General features: G+C 33.1%; 1 protein-coding gene across 1 annotated transcript; it reads right to left on the reverse strand.

Annotated features, from left to right (window-relative positions):
- Positions 1–18,606: 18,606 nt before the first annotated feature.
- LOC111698102 (putative polypeptide N-acetylgalactosaminyltransferase 9) lies at positions 18,607–22,618 on the reverse strand. Its single transcript, XM_023468346.1, has 3 exons — positions 21,841–22,618; positions 19,657–20,749; positions 18,607–18,980 (listed from the first exon to the last, which is right to left on the reverse strand). Exons 1-3 carry the CDS (start codon positions 22,362–22,364, stop codon positions 18,690–18,692), a joined length of 1,908 nt encoding a protein of 635 aa, XP_023324114.1. The 5' UTR covers positions 22,365–22,618; the 3' UTR covers positions 18,607–18,689.
- Positions 22,619–25,439: the final 2,821 nt, after the last annotated feature.

Consider the following 25,439-nt stretch of genomic DNA (forward strand, 5'->3'; position numbering starts at 1 on the left):
AGCTATTATAAATCTGATATTTGAGGCTAGAAATCTGTTATATATCTGATATTTGAGTCTAGAAAGCTATTATAAATCTGATATTTGAGGCTAGAAATCTGTTATATATCTGATATTTGAGTCTAGAAAGCTATTATAAATCTGATATTTGAGTCTAGAAAGCTATGATATATATTGAAAAAAGTAACTAAGGTTTTATTTTTGCCAAAAATGTCATTTTCCTGACACGTAAAGTGTTTAAATTATTTCCTAATTGCTCCAGTTTTAGCATTCATACTTTATCAGACAAAGAATTGAAGGGTACAGTTGTGAATCGGGAATTGTCACTTTTGATTAAAGGATTACTTGAAATTACGCTTACAGTCCCTTTAAAAAAATCGTAAGACTTTGCTGGATAAGACAAAGAGTAAATCTTGAGAAATTAAACCAGATGGTAATGACAAGTAATTTTTCTATTTCATTCCATTCCATAAACTTTAGACTAAATTCCCTCTATTAGAATAACAGAAATGGAACAGTTTAAATTGTGTTATTTTGCGTATGAAATTGGCTGTTCTTTTGAAGAAAGACTTGAAATAAAATTTTAGTTTAAATTTCGTAATCTTTTGTATCATAATAGGTGAAGTAAATGTCACATTTCAAATGTTTATTTTCTTCAATAGACCCTGTATTAGGGAACTGATTACTCGTCGCAACTCAAAAGTGCTAATCTCCAATGTATCTTTGCAAGCAGATGGTGAAACCATTTGTACTACTTAACTTAACTTATTGATAAAAAATAATTTAAAGGTTTAAAATATCAAAGGACTACAGTCTACAACATCAGTTTTCAAAGATATAAGGATCAGAAAATGATTTTTTTTGACAAGTGTTCAATCTTGTGTTTTTTTTGCAAAAGTGCTGATCCCTTTTTTTATGGAATCAAAAGATAATGGTCATATTTTCAAATTTCTTCAGTTTTTGAAAAAAAACTATTTATATTGTTTAGTTTGAAAAATTGAAGAACAAGCATTAAATGACAAAACAATGAATTGTCATATTTTTTAAACATGAAACCTGAGATGAATTGTTGTTCAGCTTTATTCATAAAATGGTAAGTCAGAAAGTGCTATAACTTTTAAATTAACCCTATTCAGGCAGTCTGGTTTAAGAATATAGTCTGGCTGGGGGGAGGGGTGTCACAGGGACCCCCTCTATTTCATTATTGTGATGCAAATATATAACAATGACAAGTTCATAAGCAAAAAATGTGCAAAAACAAAAATTGCGTGAAATATGATAAAGTATTCAGCTTTGAAAAGCCCTTCACACGGCAAATTCAAATAAGCAAAAATATTTGCAAAATTTTTAAAAACTATATTTTTATTTAAGGAAAACTAAAAATATGAAAATTCTCAAAATTCTATGCAAAATTTCTTCGCAAAAAATGTGCAATCTGCTTTCTTTTGTTGAAGATTTTCAAAACAGCTGTAACATGTCGAAATCCAATGACCGGAAGTAGGTCTAAATACAGATTTAGTCGGTTTAAGGTAAAATAAGGCATTCAGGCAGTATGTCTGAGGACTCAGGCAGAAGGTATAAAAGCCCCGCTTTCAGCCTAATGTTAGGGGCGTGTGTTAGTTGGTAAGTTCAAAAAAATTAAACAGCCTGAGACAAATACTTCTGAAGTTATCTCCAAAAAACACAGGACCGTTAGAATACGGTTAAACAACTTTAAAAAAACAGCCAACGTTTTGTTGAAAAATAAGTAGTTTTCTGTTAAATATAAGAATGACAAAGAAAGGTTTTGATATATGTAAGGTGTGAAGCCCTCTAACTGATGTTACTAAGCTGATCTATCTGGATATAAATATATATTTATATATGTTTGTTTATTTGTTTACACTTTACCCTTCTATTGGAATATAGTTAAATCTAAGTATTTGTGGTGCTTCCTCCCACTCCACTGCACTGTTGTGCATAATAAATATTGAATAAATTAAAACTGAGAAAGACAAAGAGCTGTGAACTTTTGAATTGGAGACCCGAGCTTTTAGATTTTGAATTTTTGATCCCTTGATTTTGGATATCCGCCATTTCTCTGTTCTCTCATTGGTGGAATGCAAAACTACATGATTTCTGATTGACTGTCAGTTTCCCACGGGAGACACCCTTCACGATATAATTAATAAATATTAGATTAATCTGTAGATTAACATAAATGAAGATAAAGCATTGATCTCGATCTGAGCCCGAGATTTAAAAGTTTCGGCTCTGGGCATAATTTCTTAAACCTAGCTTTAAGACCCAATCTTAGACTCTGACGACAGCTTGTATTACGTGATTGACAGCTGCGAGGTCTTAGGCTTGACTGACGAAGTTAGGCCCAATGAAAATAAAACCGAACTTGGTTGGTTTTAGTGGAGAATAATGATCAATATTGAGTTCTTATCAAAACCCGGAATGCGCCAATTCCAACCGTGAAATCCACCAAATACATTAATAAACTGGTTTTATGAACTCAGCTCTGAGGAAAATTAGATGCATCTTAAATCCAAAAGCCCGTATTTTCCCTAATTTTTTAAAACGCGGGGCTCTGATCTCGATATCTACAATACAAGAGTTCCCACGTCAGCTATAATTCCTTATTTAACCTAGACTTTTCTCAAAATTTCCCAAACTTGAAAAGCAATTTATTTACAGTGGTAGGCGATTATATCAATACAATGAAGACGAATTTTTTATTGAAGTTTTGATTGTTAACAAGCTTTTTTCGAATTGAAAGTTTACAAGTAATCAAAGAGAAGCTTTTGTGTTCTTAGCTTGATATAAATTAAAATTAAAATTAAAAGTCGTTTTTATTGTATTGAATGAAAATTAAGATGAAACCAACTTCTCAAGTTCAACAATTTATCAGCTCTATAAAGATATCCCAACATATTCGTTTGATTTTCGTTTTTATTCTATTCCGGGATCTTTGCCTTAAACCGTTCCAGTTCTCAACGAAATTATTTAAAATGTATACATTGCATTTCAAGCCACTGTTTTGAAAATTTTGAGAATAGTCATTTTCTATCATGCATTAGTTTAAGAATTTAGCTGGTATTGTCCATAAAATAAGTTAAAGAACCGTCAAAGATTGATCAAAATTTCTACAACTCCTTAAAAAGTTAAACGATATTAAAATACATTTCTATTTTATATTCCACCATTTGTTTTCTATTAAGGTTAAACCGTATTTAGCTTTGGATAAATCCCATTTTCTTCTTAAATATAAATCTTCAGGAATTCAATGGAATAGTAATAGTAGATTATTAAATACAGGTCGTTTATTAATAATCAAGCCGAAATGCGGGAAGTGCACTTTTGAATGGCGTATACAGAAGTTTTTCCAGGGGGTGGGGGGATAGGGGTTCAAAATTTCCAGGGGGGTTGACTACCAAATTTTATGTACTCCTGCTTTTTCCTAGCTCCCTAATTAGAAAACATTTTCATCGTCAATTTTATTTTAGTTTAAATCTCTCTTATTTACAAACACATGTTTTAAAATGAAAGAATTCAATTATAACCATAAAACTAAAAAAACATAAATATTTTTGACACAAGTATCAATAGTTGAAAAAGAAAAATTTCAATGCAGTACGGGGGTGGGGGTGGGGGAGGCTGGTTTGTGGAAATTAATGGTTGAAATTCGGGAATGGGGGGGAGAAGGTATTTAAATGAATTCTGGAATGTGAATGAAAATCCTCCAGTAAACTCGAAATCTAGGTTAGACGAGAGTTTTATTAGATTTAATGTTTAAAATAAATATTTTAATGGTAGATACAGTAGTAAACCTGTGTATAGAGATAAACAGAGAACAAACACTTCAAAATTCATAAGAGTTTGTTTTAAATCCATTTAAAAAGTGTACTCCATGTGTTCAGATTTGAATATTTACTTTGACTTAAGGGGACTGTAAAGAAAAAATGAAAGAGGGTTAAGTATGAAACCTAAGCGTTTTAGGAGTTGATCGAGATCCATTAGAGTTAAACCAATGATTTTGATAGAAAATTTTATCTATATATATATAGATTTTCGTATAAATTTGACACAGTTTTATATCCATTTCTCGAGACAGGAAAATTTGATAGAACTCTCTAGGTCTCGATCAACTCCTAAAATGCTTGGATTTCAGCCTATACTCCCTTTCATGTTTCCTTTACAGTCCCTTCAAGTACAGAATCCACACCATTCTTCGCCTAAATATTCATATTTTTTAATTGTTTATAAAATCAGAGGATGCAATTTTTGTATTTTAAATCTGGTCTTTCTTCACCTTAGAGGTTTAATTTAAGAAGTTGGGCCTTAATTTTTTTTAAATTCTTGATCATATTTATGTGGATTCCCAATATCCCAGGAATAAAATCAAAATTGAAGGTTTAGAGAGGGGGGGGTAATGAGTCTCAAGGGATGAAGAGATATTTATGTAGGTTTAACTTTCCTTAGGTTAGTTTAGAACGGGTTCTAGAGTTCTTGTTAAAAAGTAATTTAAACTTTTCATATACTTAGAATACAATAGGACCATATACCTAGACTACAATAGGACCATATACCAAGACTACTATAGGACCACATACCTAGAATACAATAGGACCATATACCTAGACATACAATAGGACCATACACCTAGACTACAATAGAACCAATACCTGGACTACAATAGGACCATATACCTAGACTACAATAGGACCATATACCTAGACTACAATAGGACCATATACCTAGACTACAATAGAACCATATACCTAGACTACAATAGGACCATATACCTAGAATACAATAGAACCATATACCTAAAATACAATAGGACCATATACTAAAATACAATAGGACCTTACACTAAAATACAATATGACCATATACCTAATATACAATAGGGCCATATACTAAAATACAATAGGACCATATACTAAAATACAATAGGACCATATACTAAAATACAATAGGACCATGTACTAAAATACAATAGGAGCATATACTAAAAATACAATAGGACCATATACTAAAATACAATAGGACCATATACTAAAATACAATAGGACCATATACCAAAATACAAAAGTACTATATACTAAAAATACAATAGGATTATATACTAAAAAGACAATAGGACCATACTAAAATACAATAGGATCATATACTAAAAATACAATAGGACCATATACTAAAAATACAATGAAAAATTGACTGGATAGATTTATTAGCTAATTTGTTCTTCAGTTTATTGCATTTTCATTGGAAAGGAGGAGGAAACCAAATTTGAATTTAATTCACAGAAGCTTGAAATATTGAACTCCCCATGCAAAAGGAACACTGCAACGTGAGGAAAATACTGCAGAAAATTGAAGAGATGTTTTGATTTTATACTAGTTATAGATTTAGAAGGAAGGAAAACATCAAATTTCTTCATCACCCTAAATTAATAAAATATATATAAAATGCACCAATTAAATACAGAAAACCCCGCCAAAGTTTGAGAATTATTATGTGTATTATACATATCAGGTGGCGATCAGGAGGCGATCCGGAGGCGATCAGGAGGCAATCAGGAGGCGATCAGGAGGCAATCAGGAGGTGGGGCGAGAAATTATATTTACCTTAATTTATTAATTTATTCCATATACACATTAAGAGAATATGGAAGTAATTTCAAATGACCCTATACAAGGTACTAATGCAAGGAAAATTGATTGCTGTCGCGTATACTCTGCGTACATATTGAAACCAGTTCTCTCTGGGCGGAATTTGTAAACAAGAATAGATGCATCAGTGTTCGTTTAGTATCTGAGGAGGTTAAAAGCATTACATTTTGATAATTTTGATAATTCACATAATAGTTTCCTATGACAAGAATATTTCATTGATTTTTTATGTGAAAGATGGATCCCATGTCAAGCTTCGACATCCGTCTTTTGATTACATTACCGCCCAGAGACAGTATACTGCAGTACAAAAGATCGTACACCTCTGAAATAACTTTCCTTGCATTAGTACCTTGTTTAATTAGATCAAGGGCTAAAGGATTTAGTTGGGAATCGGAGATTTATTCGCTTTAAATTAGGCAGACAGCTCCTTTAACTCCTTTTTCCCTCAATCATCATTCTGCAATTTTCCAGAGGCAGGGTCCCAAATCCCCCTCTCCCCCTCCCCCTCAACCCTCTTCTAATAAAATGTGAAGTCCAACAACTATAGGGCTGGGCAAAGTTCCGAAACGAAACGGAGGTTTTCGAAAATAAACGGAAGAGACCGTTAACGTCAACGAACGACAAAAACCGTTAATTTCTAAATCCTTAACGGAACGGATTAGCCGTTTTTGAAAAAAACGGTTTAAAATGAAACAGATTTAAACGTTATTCTGCTTTAAATTGCATTTAACTTGCAAAAAAACGGCGTTAATACTGTAGTAGAACGTTAATGACATTTTTTCGTTAATTCTGTAATAATAGTGGAACATTTTCCGTTAACGTCGTTGTTCAAATTGATATCTTTAACTAACGGTAACTTAAAAAAATAAACGAAGTTTTCTAAAACTAATGGCTACCTTTGAGATTTATTCTAAAAAACGGTTGGAACGGTTGACACCGTTAATGAACGGATTAACTAAAAACCTTTTACAGAACGCGTGTGCAAACATTTTTTAATTTTTGTATTTTCATTTTGGTGGCACAAAGTTGTTTACGTTTATTTCCCTATCCTTACTTTGAATATTTATATTTTGCATAATCTAGTCTAAATCCATAAACCTTTCTCAGACATACCATTTCAATATTATCCATAACTCAATATACTTGAAACCTACTGCAGGAGAGAGAGAGGGGGGGAGGAGGAATACTTTAAGTCAAATCTGCACAATATTACCTGAACGTTTCACCCTGGTTTCATCCTGGTTTCACCCTGGCTTTACCCTGGTTTCATCCTGGTTTCACCCTGGCTTTACCCTGGTTTAAACCTGGTTTCACCCTGGCTTTACCCTGGTTTCACCCTGGTTTCATCCTGGTTTCACCCTGGTTTTACCCTGGTTTCACCCTGGTTTCACCCTGGTTTCACCATGGTTTCATCCTGGTTTGACCCTGCCTTTACCCTGGTTTCACCCTGGTTTCATCCTGGTTTCACCCTGGCTTTACCCTGGTTTCACCCTGGTATAATCCTGGTTTCACCCTGGCTTTACCCTGGTTTCACCCTTTTTTCACCCTGGTTTCACCCTGTTTTCACCCTGGCTTTACCTTGGTTTCACCCTGGTTTCACCCTGGTTTCACCCTGGTTTCACCCTGGTTTCACCCTGGTTTCATCCTGGTTTCACCCTGGCTTTACCCTGGTTTCACACTGGTTTCACCCTGGTTTAATCCTGGTTTCACCCTGGCTTTACCCTGGTTTCATCCTGTTTTCACCCTGGCTTTACCCTGGTTTAACCCTGGCTTTACCCTGGTTTCACCCTGGTTTCACCCTGGTTTCACCCTGGTTTTACCCTGGTTTTATCCTGGTTTCACCCTGGCTTTACCCTGGTTTCACCCTGGTTTCACCCTGGTTTCACCCTGGCTTTATCCTGGTTTCACCCTGGTATAATCCTGGTTTCACCCTGGCTTCACCCTGGTTTCACCCTGGCTTTACCCTGGTTTCACCCTGGTTTCACCCTGGTTTCACCCTGGTTTCACCCTGGTTTCACCCTGGTTTCACCCTGGCTTTACCCTGGTTTCACCCTGGTTTCATCCTGGTTTCACCCTGGCTTTATCCTGGTTTCACCCTGGTTTCATCCTGGTTTAACCCTGGCTTTACCATTGTTTCACCCTCTCTATGCCGGGCTATTTTCGTGTTTTCCACTCCTGTAACTTTAATGATTAGGGTGCAAGGGAGGAATTAAAAAAAGCTCAAAAAAGTACGTCAGAAATATTGACAAATATTAACATGTGAAAAATGTTATAATATCCATTTTTCAAATATACAAATTTAAATTTAATTTTAAATTTTTTGAACACCGATCCGCCGGTTGACTTTCCTCCTCCCTACTATATGCATTAAACAAAATTTGTTGCAAAATTTTTATGATGTTGAAAAAGTGAAGAAGTTTAAGCGTTCTAATGTTAGCCGTTTATTTTGAAAAAATCACAGTGGGGGAGGTGGACCCCCCCCCCCCCCTCCCAACCGTGATAGGGTAAAAGAGTTTTGCCAAATTCTTCTTTGAAACAGACAAGTGCATTACAGCAATAAATATTAAAATATTCATTCCTACAACTAGATAAAAAGTTGGCTGTTTGGATGAAACTTCAAAACCATCCCGATCTTAATAGTAGACACATACTTTCTGTAGCTGTGTAGATCAATCTGGGTGTAATATGACATTTGTGTTGTCTATAAAAAACAGGAATGTTGATTGATTTGATTAAAAAACGTAAATACATGTAGAGTTTGCTTAATGTTGATTTGATTAAAAACGTATATATATGAGGAATTCGCTTAATGTTTATTTGATTAAAAAACGTAAATACATGTAGAGTTCGCTTAATGTTGATTTGATTAACAACGTATATACATGTAGAATTCGCTTAATGTTGATTTGATTAAAAACGTATATACATGTAGAATTCGCTTAGTGCTGATTTGAATAAAACGTATATACATGTAGAATTCGCTTAGTGTTAATTTGATTTAAAACGTTTATACATGTAGAATTCGCTTAATGTTTATTTGATTAAAAAACGTATATACATATAGAATTCGCTTAAGGTTGATTTGATTAAAAACGTATATACATGTAGAATTCGCTTAATGTTTATTTGATTAAAAAACGTATATACATGTAGAATTCGCTTTATGTTGATTTGATTTAAAACGTATATACATGTAGAATTCGCTGAATATTGATTTGATTAAAAACGTATATACATGTGGAATTCGCTTAATGTTTATTTGATTAAAAAACGTATATACATGTAGAATTCGCTTTAGAATAAACACCAAAGATTTTTCTGTAAGAATTTTTGTTTTCTTTCCCTGCTGTGTTTTTATCATATTTCTCCACGAATGAATGGTTATAAAGGTCAATATGTTATTTTCTACAGATATTCTATTTTTCAATTGTTTGAAGAAAGTCTCGAGTCCAAATAGCTGATCAATTTGATTGTATTTTTGCTGATTCAGGGTTGATAGTCGACAAGTTCTAGAAGGGATTGTTTACCTATTCTCTATCGACTCTCTTTCTTTTCTCTTGAAAAGGATAATATATATTTGGTGCAGGTTCCCATTTTTTGTCTAGTTATTTGCTTTATGAATACTTAAAGTAAGGTTTAAGGGAGTCTCCATACACAATGCCCAATGGTACCCTAAAAGCTTTGTCTGATCAAGTATGAATTAGATATCAATGTTTATAGTTTTAAAAACTGATTATTTTAAATTGTGGTTCCAGTGACTTGCGCATTCCGCTGCAGGAAACCACAGCCTGAATCTGGGTAAGTAGGCTGTAAACTTTCCTTTGTTTTCCTTAAACAAACTAATTATTTATCATCAACTGAGCTTCAAATAATTTACAGACACTTTCTTATTCATGTTTTATTTATTTTTTAAGTATAATTAATATTAATTGATAGATAGATTGATTGATTAATTGTTTTACTGATCGAATGATTGATGAGTTCTGAGATCAAAGGACTTTAGTTCATGTTTTGGGCAGGGGCTTGATTCGGTAAATTAGTTCTTAACAGAGTTTTAGAGATACTTTAGCTCGACCATTTGGCAAGATACAGGATACAGGATAAAGGATACAGGATACAGGATACAAGAAAAAGATTCAGGATACAAGATACAAGATGCAGGATACAGGATACAGGATACAGGATACAGGATACAGGATACAGGATACAGGATACAGGATTTAGGATACATGATACAGGATACAGGATACAGGATACAGGATACAGGATACAGGATACAGGATACAGGATACAGGATACAGGATACAGGATACAGGATACAGAATACAGGATACAGGATACAGGATACAGGATACAGGATACAGGATACAGGATACAGGATACAGGATATAGGATACAGGATAAAGAATACAGAATGCAGAATACAGGATACAGAAAAAAACGAGTAAAATGAGCTATTGGAAAAAAGTCTAATTTAAAAAGTTAAAAGTGTAAACTACAAGATTGATGGACTTGAAAGTTAATAATGATAAATCAGAAAAAGTTTTGTCTCTACTCCATAAAATGTAAAAGTTGGGATGGGTTGATGTGGTTGATATAGTTTAAGTTAGCAAAGTAGAGAAATGCTCCCTGTCTGAAAATTCAGCTGCACCTACTGATTATTAAGCTTAAAGTGACCGAAGACAGACACTTTTGTTTTTCAGAGGACATAGTAAAAATTTTACATTGTCGTATTTAAGTTTAATTGCTGGGATCATAGATTAATAACAATACAGATAGAACACTATATGTCGTCTTTTAAAGATTTAAAGGTTTTTCGTTCACAATAACTCTGAGGCAGAAGTTCAAAGGAGTTACGCGCGTATCTCCTTTGGGCTTCTGCCTCAGGGTTATTGAAAACAAAAAACCTATACACCTAAAAAAGACGACATCTAGTGCTATATCTGTTATCTGTTTTATGGAAATAACTGTCAATTGGGTTAGGCATCAATTAAGTACTGTTTTGAAATACAAAAATTGTACACCCTGACTTTTTGATTGTTCTACAATTTTGGAATTAATTATTAATATTTATCTTTACTTAAACATAAGTTGAATCTTTGTAACTTGTGTCTTAAGTTTAATCAAAATAGGAGGAAAAAAGTCAGTTTATAATTGTGTTTGTTTAACAATTTAGTTACAGATTTATTGGCAATAAATCTTTAAAATTTGCAAGAATTCTATTCTATAAGAAACATATTTCAATTTATTTGTACACTGGGTCTGAAAAAATGCATGTTTGAAATTGAATTTTCGCATAAATATAAATAATAGGAGACAGTAAAATGTTTCTTTATTTTCCATCTACATTTTGTCAAATTCACTCTATGTATAGTCAAATCACGTTCACATCTCCCCGACATCATAAATCTATGATTTGTTGATGAAAAGAGCTTGAAAAAAATATTTCGAAAGAATAATATTTACCTTTACCTGTGTTACATGTGTTAAACCAAAAATATTAAATTCTAAAATTTATTTTTTTAATTAGCCTTAGATATATTGTAACAAAGCTGAATACGTTCTATATGCAGGGTGCCCCAATAAACATGGGAATTGAGTGACGATATTAAAGCAATATTGAAGTGCAGTTGATGCTGTTACAGTAAGTTATTAAATCAAATAATAAGTGAAAAGGGTATGTTTACACTGCACAATTGTGTTCATTGAACTATTTTAAGTCATACTATGGGTCTGAATGTTGACTTCCAATCTCAGAGTTTTCTGGTTATCACTGTATATTTAAGAATTTGTTTGTTTATGTTTTGATTACATACTGGTGTATTTACAGAGCGTCCCATGTCATGGTAGATTATCTCCTAGATTTAATATTGAAAAACGAAAAGAATCTTTATGCAAATTTTTATATTAGCCTTTTTACAAATATGTTGACTGATTCTTTCATTTTCAAATTTTTTGATTACTCCCGGAAATCGCAATTTAGATATGATCTGATATGGGACTGCAGTGCCACCCTGTAGTAAACTGGTAAATTTCCTTTTAGATACACAGTACATGCAGTTTACTGTCAATCTTGCTAAATTATTACAAAACATCAAATAGATTATCAAGTACAATAGGTGGCAACAGAGAAATGGACCAATTATACACGACGTCACAAGTGTCAAATGCAATAAGGAAAACGAAACTTTCTCACGTTAGTTGACATGTTTTCTAAGATTAAATAAAAAAATGTAAAAACAGAAAATAAAGAACACATATACTTACACTTATCACTATAATTAATAATTTTGTCGGACACAAAACTGAATCGGTACTTCCCAAAACATCATACATTTACATACTTTTAACGCATACATGTATTTTACTCTAGTAGGCGTAACCTTATTTTGACCATTGAAATAAAGAAACAATTTCACATTTGTCTTTTAATTCCCTTGTTTTTTGTTAAATTCTGCATCTCGTACTATTGGGATACATGATACAGGATACAAGATGGTATACAGGATGAAAGGCACAGGTTAAGAAGAAAACGTACCTGCATATCTACCGTACAGGAAAATGACGAATATTGATATTTTCTTTAAATATATCAAAAGTATTCTAATCAATGTTTGTTCAGAAAAATAATTTAGGTTTCAACAAAACCTTAAATTGTGATTCCTTTATAATTGACTTGAGGGAGAAAAGTTTGAAAAATGAAAGTTTTGACACTTTTAATATAAAAATGAAAAAAATGCCAAGATTTGAGAAACTTCCAGCTTAATGTAGTATCCAGCTCTAAGTTATCTAACGATGACAAAACTATATTAAAAATTAAGTAAATTACATGTTACACGGAAACCTTTGTTGTTTTCAAAACTCCTTTTCTCTTCTTGTAAAGATATTGAAAAGAACCAGAAGAAGAACAAATATTTATATTTTCTAGAGTATAAAAACCGGAGAAAGGAAATGCGTCATTGCCATGAATTCTGGTTTTCATATCCCTGTATCTTTGCAACCCGATGTTGTAGACCTAGATGTTTCAAACTATTAATTCTTTTAGATCAAGACATTATAGGGATTAGAAAATCTGAGTTTTTGAAAAGGATCAATTCCTTAGTTTTTCTACAAAGTCGTACTAGTAATGTCGTATATCTTATATTTTGTATGTTGTGAATGATGGAATGTGATACTTTTTCTGTCTTCTCTAATCTCTCTCATCTTGTTTTTTATTCTCCAAATAAAAATTCCGGGTTCGAGCAGAAATACATATTCTAACTGCTTCTAAACAATACCTATGCTTTTACTAAATTGTATAAACCAAGTTTTTTTAGAAACAAAAGTTGAAAAGAAGAAAACAGTTCCAGCTTTTTTTGACATCATTTCGGAATGAAAATATAGGCCATTTCTTAGTTGCATTCGAAATTAAAGCTAACAGAAAAGTTTAAAAAGAAATTTGAAGATATCCATATCACCATTCACCATTTTTTTACGAATTTAAGGCATGGTATAGGTTCAATGCTCTAGGCTACTGGATGAACTGTATACCGGAGGCTGGATAGAAGAGGCCGGGTACTATAGAACTAGGACCTGGAGTCTGGGAGATAACCTCCTCTCCGTCAAACCAGAGTTTAGAACCGGTGATACAAACCAGCTCAGGTAATCAGACTTTTATCCGAGATACTACCCCCGGATACTTTATTTGGAGATACTAGACCAAGATACTTTCATCCGATATACTGAACCCGGATACTCGGATACTTTCGTCCAAGATAATAGACTTGGATACTTTCATCAAAGACACTGAACCAGGACACTTTCATCGGAGATACTAGACCCGGATACTTTCATCCTAGATACTTAACCTTGATTCTTTCATCAAAGATAATGAACCAGGATAATTTCATCGGAGATACTACACCCGGAACTTTCATCCTAGATACTTAACCTTGATTCTTTCATCAAAGATACTGAACCAGGATATTTTCATCAGAGATACTAGACCCGGATACTTTCATCTGAGATACTAAAGCAGGATACTTTTATAAAAATCACTAATGCAGGATACTTTGATTGGAGATACTAAACCGGGATACTTTTATTCTAGATACTTGACCCGGATACTTTCATCCGAGATGCCGAACCGGCTACTTAAATCCTAGCTACTAAACCTGGATACTTTCAGTAGAGATACTGAACCAGGATACTTTCAGTAGAGATACTGAACCAGGATACTTTCATCGGAGATACCAGACCCAGATACTTATATCCGAGATACTAAATCAGGATATTTAAATCGGAGTCACTAAAGCCGGATACTTTCATTGGAGATACTAAGCCGGGATACTATCATCTGAGATAATAGACCTGGATACTTTCATTCAAGAGATTAAACCTGGATACTCTCATCGGAGATACTAGACCCCAATACTTTTATCCAAGATATTAGAAATGGATACTTTTATCGGAGTTACTAAACCCGGATACTTTCGTCCGAGAAACTAAACCAGGATAGTTTCATCGGAGTTACTAAATCCGGATACTTTCATCCAAGATACTAAACCAGGATACATTCATCTGGGATACTAAACCTGGATACTTTCATTCGATATGCTGAAACTTAGATACTTTCATTCAAACTACTTCAAGTTTACAAGGATACTTTTATTCGAAATCCTAAACCCGGTTACTGTCATCCGAGATACAAAACCTGGAAACTTTTATTAGAGATAGAAGATCCTTTTATTTGAGATACTAAACCTTAATCTAATCTAAGATACTGACCCGGATACTGTTATCCGAGATACTAAACCAGGATATTTTCTTCAGAGATACAGAACCAGAATAAATCCATTTTTACATTTCAAAATCAGCTTATTCATGCATTTTCATCACGCTAAATAAATTAAAAATATTTATCAATGTTTTTAAAAGGTTTTTTTTACCAGTACTTATCATCTATATATAAATTTGGCTTGTCTGTCTGTTTGTCTGTTTGTCTGTTTGTTTGTATCCAATAAACGTCAAAACGGCTGAACCGATCGGATCCAAATTTTTTGTGGGACATCGCGTGACCACAGGGAAGGTTTACGAATGATAAACATTTTAAAAAATGTGTTTTAAAGGTTTTTAAATTTGTAAAAAAAATTAAATTCTTGAAAATCCGCGAATTTTTTTCTAAAAATCCGCGAAATTTTTTTCTTTGTTTTAAAATGTAAACAAAAAGAACATGTTCACAATTTAAATAGAAGATGGGCGCGAAGAGCCCTAAAAGCCTAGAAAGAAGGGCGAGATGCGCCTTGAATTTCTAGTATAATTCATTATATATTATATAAATACAATAAAACTTAAAATCATGTTTGAATACTTATTTGGCTACAGATCATGGCTACAGATTGTATTGAGAGAAACAAGAAACAATTTGTTTATGAAAATAAAATAAATGGAATGTTAAAATGTAATGTTTTAATGATAAATATATTTATTCCGCGTCTCCAAGCTTTACATATAAGATTCACATTTGTTCATCTGAACTATAATATTTTCGGAGACATGGCAGATGCATGGCAGCTTTGATAGAAATTGAATCTGAGATGCACTCCTTAATTAAATCACAGTAAAACTATAATGAATCTCTTTTTTTTACAGAATTAGGATTATGTCATTGACAGTTTTATCTTGCTCTGTCATGGCTTTTTATTTTATCTACCCAGACATTTTCTCTTTTTACATTATTAAACCACTGCAAACTAAACAGTACGAGAAGGTCAAATGTATACGACATTACTGATGGTACGACTTTTTTACCTCGTAGCTCCCCTTGTTTTGATTGTATGCACATGCAATGGAAGGATACGAAAATCAAACTTATCCGATTACAGTTAAGAAATTTTAAACTTTTTAGTTCTTCTTCCCATGATAGCTCTTAACCAGGAGGAGTGAATTACTTTAGCTTAACGTGAGACAGTAACAAATTAAGGATCTAGTCTGTGGGTTACACAGATTTTCCTATTTTCATCGGTGGATTCCAAAAAATACAAATTAATATCTGACTTCCCGAAATCTTCCCTGATGACTGTGAGCCGTGAGGTTCCATCTAAAAATTTAGAGCCGATTGGCTCAGTCGTTTTGGACCATGCTAAACAACCAACACCAATTGTTAATATACATAAACATAAATATCACAAGTGCAAAAATTAAATTTTCACAGGGAAGAAAATAACTTTTAAAAAGATTGTTTTCGAGACCTTAAATATCAATTTAGTCAAAATCTGCAAAGTTTGAATATAAAAACTATATCTTATAACCCCGCAGCATGCATCTCGATAATAATTTTTAAGAGAGTGTTCGCTAAAATATTATCTCACTGTGGTGTGTCAATTAGCATTTTTTTGTTGCGAATTTTTGAGAAGGCGTTTTTTATTAATTTCTGTACAGAAACTTAGTAAGAAATATTGACAATACGTGATATTTTGTGAACACTCCATTTACAGATATATCCTCAACATGTTAAACATCTAAAATCAGATGATCTATCATATGATGCATTACTTAGAAATGAAGCCTTCACTGAATAATATTCATAATAAGTCAATACATGAAATACAATCTATATGATAAAGCTTTTCGCTCATAATGTATATGTTAGTATAGCTGGCCAAACGGCTGGACCAAATTCGGTGAATTTATTTAAGGGAACCAATAGTTACCTTTGGGTTAACATGAATATATATTTGATTTTTCTAAAGTGTTTTAAAATTCCACAGACAACGCCGGGCTCTTGAGCTATTATCTATTATATTTAATTAATGGCGAAATATCATGTGGTTTTGTTGAATCATTTGTTGAATAACAGGATCGGAGGAAGACGATCTGGATCTTTAATTCATAGTTAATCTTAAAAGCCAAATGTCCTTTAATTACAAATACAGTCAAACGTAAAAAAGAATTTGTTATATTGCGACTGGGACATATACACACATACTTAGTCCTTTCAGATTGGATAGGACACAGTTGCATCTACACAGTTGTGGACTAGGACACAGCCATCTACACAGTTGTGGACTAGGACACAGCCATCTACACAGTTGTGGACTAGGACACAGCCATCTACACAGTTGTGGACTAGGACACAGCCATCTACACAGTTGTGGACTAGGACACAGCCATCTACACAGTTGTGGACTAGGACACAGCCATCTACACAGTTGTGGACTAGGACACAGCCATCTACACAGTTGTGGACTAGGACACAGCCATCTACACAGTTGTGGACTAGGACACAGCCATCTACACAGTTNAATCAAATTCTATGCGAACCTGTGCACAATCAAATTCTATGCGATCCTGTGCACAATCAAATTCTATGCGATCCTGTGCACAATCAAATTCTATGCGATCCTGTGCACAATCAAATTCGGTTTCTAAGTTAGATTTTGGGGGTGTCCCAAATTTTTTCCAATATAGATAAAATTATATTTCTAATTTTTTTCAAGACCAGATAATATCAAACTGTTCTTTACTGCATCAGAAACAACAAAGATATGTAAAAAAAATTTAAACCCAATTATAAAATTTCAATTTTTAAACTTGCTTTCGTCTTTACTTTATATAGTCTTTACAAGTTTTTTCTTATAATCAGAGAAATACTATTTATAATTCCTGAGATATCTCTTGAGAGAAACATGTTTCCTGAGAATTCTCTTCTGCAGCAGTCTGCAGAATATCGCGCAATATATAAACATTTAAAGGGACTGTAAACGTTTATTAGTTTGCAGCATATTGTGCAATATATATACATTTAAAGGGACTGTAAATGTTAATTAGTCTGCAACATATTGCGCAATATATACACATTTAAAGGGACTTTAGACTTTTATTAGTTTGCAGCATATTGCGCAATATATACATATTCAAAGGGACTGTTGACGTTTATTAGTCTGCAGCATATTGCTCAATATATACATATTCAAAGGGACTGTAGACGTTTATTAGTCTGCAGCATATTGCACAATATATAAACATTTAAAGGGACTGTAGACTTTTTTTTAGTCTGCAGCATATTGCGCAATATATACATATTTAAAGGGACTGTAGACGTTTATTAGTCTGCAGCATATTGCGCAATACATACAAATTTAAAGGGACTGTAGACGTTATTATTAGTCTGCAGCATATTGCACAACATATACACATTTAAAGGGACTTGTAGACGTAATTATAAGTGACCCTCAATTGAAAGCGTTACATGTTCGATTTAAAACGGTACCCACATTAGTTCAAAATTGACATGATCCAAACCGGTACAAGGATGCCAGTATAGTCTTTACGGTACCGGCCCGTCCAGTGTACCCAATTTGTGGTTGACCCAACGCGTTTTATGCAAGAGAATAAGGCGGTCTGAACTATAATGTACCCTTTGGCCCTGTATCGAATTTAACATCAGGAAGATATCGTCGTTTTTTGGTTTAGAACTTTAAAGATTTTAATTTAGAATAAGCAATTTTAAGATTTTAAAGAAATCAGGGATAACTACATCAATTTTCTCAGAAAATTATAATCGAGAATATTTTGGCCATGGCAAATAAGAAGGTTACAAGGAAGAAATGTGAAAATCTCTATCATCTGAAGTAGTGAGGCGAGAATAGGAAATCCCAGCCGGGTAGGCTGATCAAATCCTTACCTAGGAGATAAAGAGCATTTATTCAGAGCAGGGTTGACCAAAACCGATAATCTTTTAACCATATAGTCTTAACATCCTAGAGACACTGTGATATAAATTTCATTATGATCGTATAACAATAAAGCCTTTGAGAGAAAAAAGTGTGAAGTGTTTTTTTAACACCTTTTATTTCATCTTTAGACGATATTGATTATAATTAAATGTCGTCCCTCCATTCTTTTTCCATTTCCATTTGTCTAATCTAATATTTATGGTGTGACTAAAGATAAACATGTATTTATGCAAACAACTCTGTATTTCATAAACGTACAAAAATAAGTAGATTCAGTGTAAAAAAAGTAGAAAAAATGTACTAAACACTATTCAGAATGTGAGAGCAAAGATCTATTAAAATTTTCAAATTTCCATTGTTGACGAATCTCTGATTTGATGCAGGTCTCCATCACAAGCTTATCCTTCTCAGGAGAGACAGCCAAACATTTCCTTGAGACAGGATGATAGAGTTCTCCGGACTCATTCCACCTCCACTCCTGGTTACCTTTACCTGCGTGGCAAGTGTACAGGTTGACCGAACCCTGATTAAAGTCCAGGCAAGCTTCGTCTCGTCTTATTTCTCCGTCCTTGGACATCATCCAGTACTGGTTTCCTCCCTATAGTAAACAACAAAGGTTAGGTATTAAATTGTTGTAATTTCGTGCAACCTTCAATCTGAAAAAGTGGCATATCCAATTCACAACGGTATCATTTCATCCTTTATCTAACCAAGACTCTGAAAAACCAAAAATTGACTCTATACACTCTACACTTACAGTCCTTGAAATTACTTTCCCAACCACATTTTCTTCCCAAGTGTATATTTTAACAAAGGAACTTTTTCATAAAGGTTTTTTTCCCAAGTGTTAAATACAGTCAGTAGCTCTTTTGTACAAAAAAGTTATAATTAAAAACATGTGTAAAATTTTGATCTAACATAAAATTTAACTTAATTTTAAAAATGTTGCACGAAAAGAAACTATCTATTTGGTAGACGGTAGTTGCATCTCGAGAAATTTTATATTGGCTGGTGGGGAAATCCTTTTGGGAAATAGAGCACTAGGAAAATTACATCTATACAATAAACAGAAAAAGAAAAATAATAATAATAATAATAATAATAATAGCAATAAAACCACAACAACAACAACAAAAACAACAAAACCACCACCACCAACAACAACAACAACAACAAAAACAACAACACCACCACCAACAACAACAGAGAGAACAACAACAACAACAACAACAACAACACCAACAACAATAACAGTAATAATAATATTATTTCACCTGGCCATGACAAGGATATATTCCAACTGGTTTTCTCATGTTCTGTTTATGAACGTCTGAGTCTATACACATGTTGCTGGTGCCCCCGAACAGGTTCCTGATCTCCCCGTGGGACAACGCCTCTGCAGGCACAAACAGCTCTGGATATACGTTTTTCAAGTACCAAGAGAAGGACTTGCATTGCAGGTTCTCTCGCAATTTTTTTCGGGAGGAAACATCTCCGAAATCTCCAAGTGAGTGTCCAATACGATCATAGTAGTACTCTTTATACTCATCCAACCAAACCTCAGCGAGACGAATTGTATTCCTTTTCAAAACATTAACTCCCGTCCGCCATTTATACGGACTGCGTTTTCTGAAGATATGGCCGACATGTGAGCAGGGAATTATCTCCAATGTGCCTCCACACATCCAGGTTTTAAACGAGATCTCCAGGTTCTCTCCTCCCCAGATATCAAACCCGGAGTCATACGTCCCTAAAGTTTCAAAATAAGATCTGTCAATGGCAAATAATCCTCCAGCCATTGTTGGACTACGCACAGGTTCCGCATCATTTTTCCGTCTTTTACGTTCTCGCTCCGGGACTCCGTGCCAGTTAAAGATAAGGTTCCAGTCGAACCCTCCGACTGCGAGATAAGACGATTTCTGATACGCCAGGGTATCATCGTTAATCACATCAATTACAGGACAGACAACATTCGTTTTATTCCTGGCAATCCTATCCAGTAACGGTTCTAACCATCCCTCAGTGCATTCACAATGACTGTCTAGATATGTAAGTACCTCTCCGGTTGCATGAGCAGCTCCGAGTAGTCGTGCTCGAATCAGTCCTGTCCTTTCCGGGGCTCGGACTATCTTTATAACAGGAAATTTCTCCGCGTACTGTTCAAGTTGTCCCTTGAGATGCTCCTGGGTAGAAGCATCATCAACCAGAACAATCTGTTCCAGGAGCTCCGGGGGGGATCTGTTTATCACAGATCTCACGGTTCGGATCAGAACTGACCAGGCTTCGTTATGGAAGCAGATGATCACACTTGTCTTTGGTAGAACAGAGTTTGGTAGATTTCTTTCAGGTACTTTACACCATTCATCTCTGCAACATTAATATTGTCTGTCTCGAAATAATATTTTATATTTAACAATTGAATCGAAATCTAAATGAATTAAGTCTTTGCCACAAACTCAAATTTTCTTATTGCTCTGTATTTGGTATGTCAAACTTTGATTATTTGGTATAACAGAACTTACAGTTTGAAATATTTAAGGTCTACGTTATTGGATTGAAAAGATATAGATGTTTGAAAATCAGAGTTTGTGGCAAAGACTCAATTTCTTTCTGTAAAAATTTAAAGTGTCCAAGTTTTTACAAGTGACATTTTGTTCCTCTTTTAAAAATAGATTAGACTATAAATAAGAGAATTTTTTATAAATCAAGATATATGAAATACTTGGAATCAAGGATACAAAATACATGGAATCAAGGATACAAAATACATGGAATCAAGGATACAAAATACATGGAATCAAGGATACAAAATACTTGGAATCAAGGATACAAAATACATGGAATCAAGGATACAAAATACTTGGAATCAAGGATGGAGAATAAATGGAATCAAGAATATAGAATACATGGAATCAGGATACAAAATACACGGAATCAAGGATACAAAATACATGGAATCAAGGATACAAAATACATGGAATCAAGGATACAAAATACATGGAATCAAGGATACAAAATACTTGGAATCAAGGATACAAAATACTTGGAATCAATCAAGGATGGAGAATAAATGGAATCAAGAATATAGAATACATGGAATCAGGATACAAAATACACGGAATCAAGGATACAAAATACATGGAATCAAGGATACAAAATACATGGAATCAAGGATACAAAATACATGGAATCAAGGATACAAAATACTTGGAATCAAGGATACAAAATACTTGGAATCAATCAAGGATGGAGAATAAATGGAATCAAGAATATAGAATACATGGAATCAAGGATACACAACACATGGATTCAAGGATACAGAATACATGAAATCAAGAATACAGAAGACAGGATATATAAGAAATACATAATACATCGAATCAGGGGAAAATGTTATACTCCCCTTTTTCTTAATTATCTGAATAATTCTTTTAAATAAAATAAATTTGGTAACCAACCTATGATCTGGTAAGGTTCGATCTAAAGATATAAGATCACTCACGTACTGATTAAAGGCATTATCCTGCCACCCTTTATCAACCAGTTTCTTAGTTTCAGGATCAAGATTCTCAAGTTTAACTGCTTTTCCCATTTCTCCAGGTCCATTAGGATCATGAGGAGCTTCGATAACATGCTCGTCTTGCTTCGGTGGAGCTACCTCTTCCGGAGCAGGTTCTTCTACATCCTTCTTCTCCAGAACTTCTTCAAGTTTTTCATGCACTACTTCCTCATCATTATGTATCTCTTCTTTTACATCTTGAAAATCTTCAAAAGCGTTCGCATTTTCACCTTTTATCACAGGTTCGTTTTCATCGAATTTAACAATATTTTCTAAATCACTTAAAGGGTTTACTAATTTTTCCTCAACAGGCTTATCTTTTTCAAAACTATAGTTTGTTTCGTAGATAAGAGTGAGAATCCAGCAGATACCGACCAGAAACATACATTTTACAACAAGGGTTTTCTTTCTCCTAGTCAACATGTTTCTCCAGCTCAGTGCATGACATGAACTAGGAGTAGTGTTGTTCTTATCTCTGGATTCGTGGCGGAGTAACGTATAAAATATTCATACAATATCATTAGGAAATTACAGGTGTTTTCTACCTTCTTCAGCCTTCCAACAAGATTTTAGAAGGAGAAGGGTGCAACTGACAGGACTGACATATCTGTTTAATAATTCCATTAGAACTGTTTATACAAACAACTGTGAAATGTGCAAACCCCATCAATCAAATAAACAGATAAAGTATAATAAAAATAGTGTCTATGTAGCCTGTATTATCTACTGTAACGGCCCTGTTTTTCAATCTGCAACAATTAACAATAAAATTTGCAGAACTTTTGTTCCTCAAACACTTGTTGAGATTAAGAACAAGGCTTCTCACGTCAAGCTTAAAATAAAATTTATCCAACCTGAAATTTTTTTTATAAATCGAAATACGTCAAAAACGGCCTAAAATGAATGTTTTGTAACTATTTAAAGAACTATGTATTATCTTGGTTTGGATATTATAGAGTTTTTTTTATCAAAAAGGTTACAGCCAAAGTCGGGCCAAAAAAATATTCTGATTCATTTCTTAAAACTTAATTTAGCATTCGCCCTGTATTCTAGGAATCACTAATCCCTACTCTTCTTCTTTTAGCTTTGTATTTATTTTTATGATATTCTTGTTTTTTTTTATTCATTATGTTTTATTTAATCTTGTTATATTTATCTCTGTATAATTTTGTATATATATGAGGGCTAAATTTATAGCAGTCTTAGACCTTTTAGGCTTCGATCGAATTGTAAATAAAATCTTTACTTTTACTTTTTACTTTATTATTTTATGTAATTATATGTTTGTGCACTTGTTCTCATGCAATGATTATTTTCTAGTTGTAATAAGCGTTTAACAAACCATGAATATAGAAATTAAACGTTTTAAGTTTGGTTTAATTAAAATTAAAAAATACTGTTTATAACACAATTATTTTGGTTCCCAATGCAATAAAGTTTCTGGAAAAAGAACATTTAAATACAATAACTTTATAATTTTATAAAATTTGTGTGTACTTGTCTTCATGCAATTGTTATTACTAGATGCATTGAAGCGTTTTATCAAACCAGAATATAGAAAATAGAAGGTTAGCTTTATTTTCATTTACATTGAAAAAGTATTTATGACAATACTTTTCAGAGAAAATTTTAAATGTTTAACACGGCAGAAAAAAAATAAAAATAAATTTCAATTGATAAATTTTTTAGAAATACTCAACTTATTGTCGCGGAAAGTTTAGGATATAATTAAACTATATGGCACAGTGCTATAAACTGCAAGTTAATTTAACATTATATAGCACGATAATTACACAACATAATCACACGTCTATAATGAAATTTACCATAAAGTGACTATGAATGGTAAAGTAAACAATAGTTTCAAATGAAATTATTCTAGAAATATTTAAATTTTTTTTAGTAAATCCGGGAACCAATGAAACTTTAAAGCACGGTGCTATAATATACAGCTAATTTAACATTATTGCATGATGATTACTTTATGGGACGTCTATGTTAAAATTTACCATGAAGTTAGCATAAATGATAAAATCTTCAAAAAAATCAGCTTTTTGGATTTTTTTAGGGTTAAATTTTCTTTTTCAAGTCCTTGACTTTTTAAGGGTTAAAGTCGAAAAAACAGATTTATTCAATTGTTGCAGGCTTAGCTCTGTGCTAAATATACACCGATTTCTTATATATGTCCTATGGTTTGTTCTTGTGGTTAAGAAAACAGATTTGTTCAATTGTTGCAGGCTTGGCTCTGTGCTCAATATANCATTATATAGCACGACAATTACACAACATAATCACACGTCTATAATGAAATTTACCATAAAGTGACTATGAATGGTAAAGTAAACAATAGTTTCATATGAAATTATTCTAGAAATATTTTAAACTTTTTTTGTAAATCCGGGAACCAATGAAACTTTAAAGCACGGTGCTATAATATACAGCTAATTTAACATTATAGCATGATGATTACTTTATGGAACGTCTATGTTAAAATTTACCATAAAGTTAGCATAAATGATAAAATCTTCAAAAAAATCAGCTTTTTGGATTTTTTTTAGGGTTAAATTTTCTTTTGCAAGTCCTTGACTTTTTAAGGGTTTTGAACAGATTTGTTCAATTGTTGCAGGCTTGGCTCTGTGCTCAATATACACCGATTTCTTATATATGTCCTATGGTTTGTTCTTGTGGTTAAGAAAAACTATTCTTCAAACAGCTGTAAAATGAACGACATGAGTCAATTCTTTGAATATGTCAGCGAAGCGCTAAAAAATTTATGTTTTTGGTACATAGATTCTTCATGGTCAAATTTTGATAAAAGATGATCCACATTAATGATCATGATAGAGTTAATTGAGGGGGGGTTATTGGTAAGAAGATTATTGGTCTAAATTTTGTAGGATATTGTAGGACATTGCCCAATCGATCGAGTGTGTTTGTTAAATGGCTTGTCAGAAAAAGAAAAAATCTTTTTTCTCAGTTAGTTTAGATAATTATTCACTGAATCTGGTTCTGCGAAATGTTATACAATGCAATAATAATACAGGAAGTGAGTTCTTGCAACACAACTCTTGTTTTTAAATTTCTTTGCAGCCTGATGTTGTAGACCATCGATATTTCAATTTATTTATTCTGTTAGATCAAATAGTCTAATTGTTTAAAATATCAAAGTTTTTCCTCAAGTTGCAAAGATATATCCGAGATCAGAAAATTTTTGTTTGTGGCAAGAACTCAGTTCTTTTGTGTAAAGTTAAGTTTTCGAAAAAAAAAAATTAAGCTTAAAGTTTAAACTATAAGGACGAAGGTGAGAAACCTAAGCCGCTTATGAGTTTCCCTAATTATTTATATAACATCGATTCTTTTTTTAATTTTTCTATATTGTTGCAGTTTATTTGATCATGGTTTATAAAAGCTCAATTATGACTGTATAGGGGACTGTAGTCACGATATACATATTTTACTCATATTGAATATGACTAAGTCGGGGGGGGGGGGGGGGGG

Source organism: Eurytemora carolleeae, unplaced genomic scaffold (genome assembly GCF_000591075.1).
Source record: "Eurytemora carolleeae unplaced genomic scaffold, Eaff_2.0 scaffold64, whole genome shotgun sequence".
Classification (NCBI taxonomy): Eukaryota; Metazoa; Arthropoda; class Copepoda; order Calanoida; family Temoridae; genus Eurytemora; species Eurytemora carolleeae.

Coding starts and splice junctions, on each gene's coding strand:
- LOC111698102 (XM_023468346.1), bottom strand. CDS start 22,364: ATGTTGACTAGGAGAAAGAAAACCCTTGTTGTAAAATGTATGTTTCTG. Junction 20,750..21,840: donor CGAACCTTACCAGATCATAG/GTTGGTTACCAA, acceptor TTAATGTTGCAG/AGATGAATGGTGTAAAGTAC. Junction 18,981..19,656: donor TATATCCTTGTCATGGCCAG/GTGAAATAATAT, acceptor TGTTTACTATAG/GGAGGAAACCAGTACTGGAT.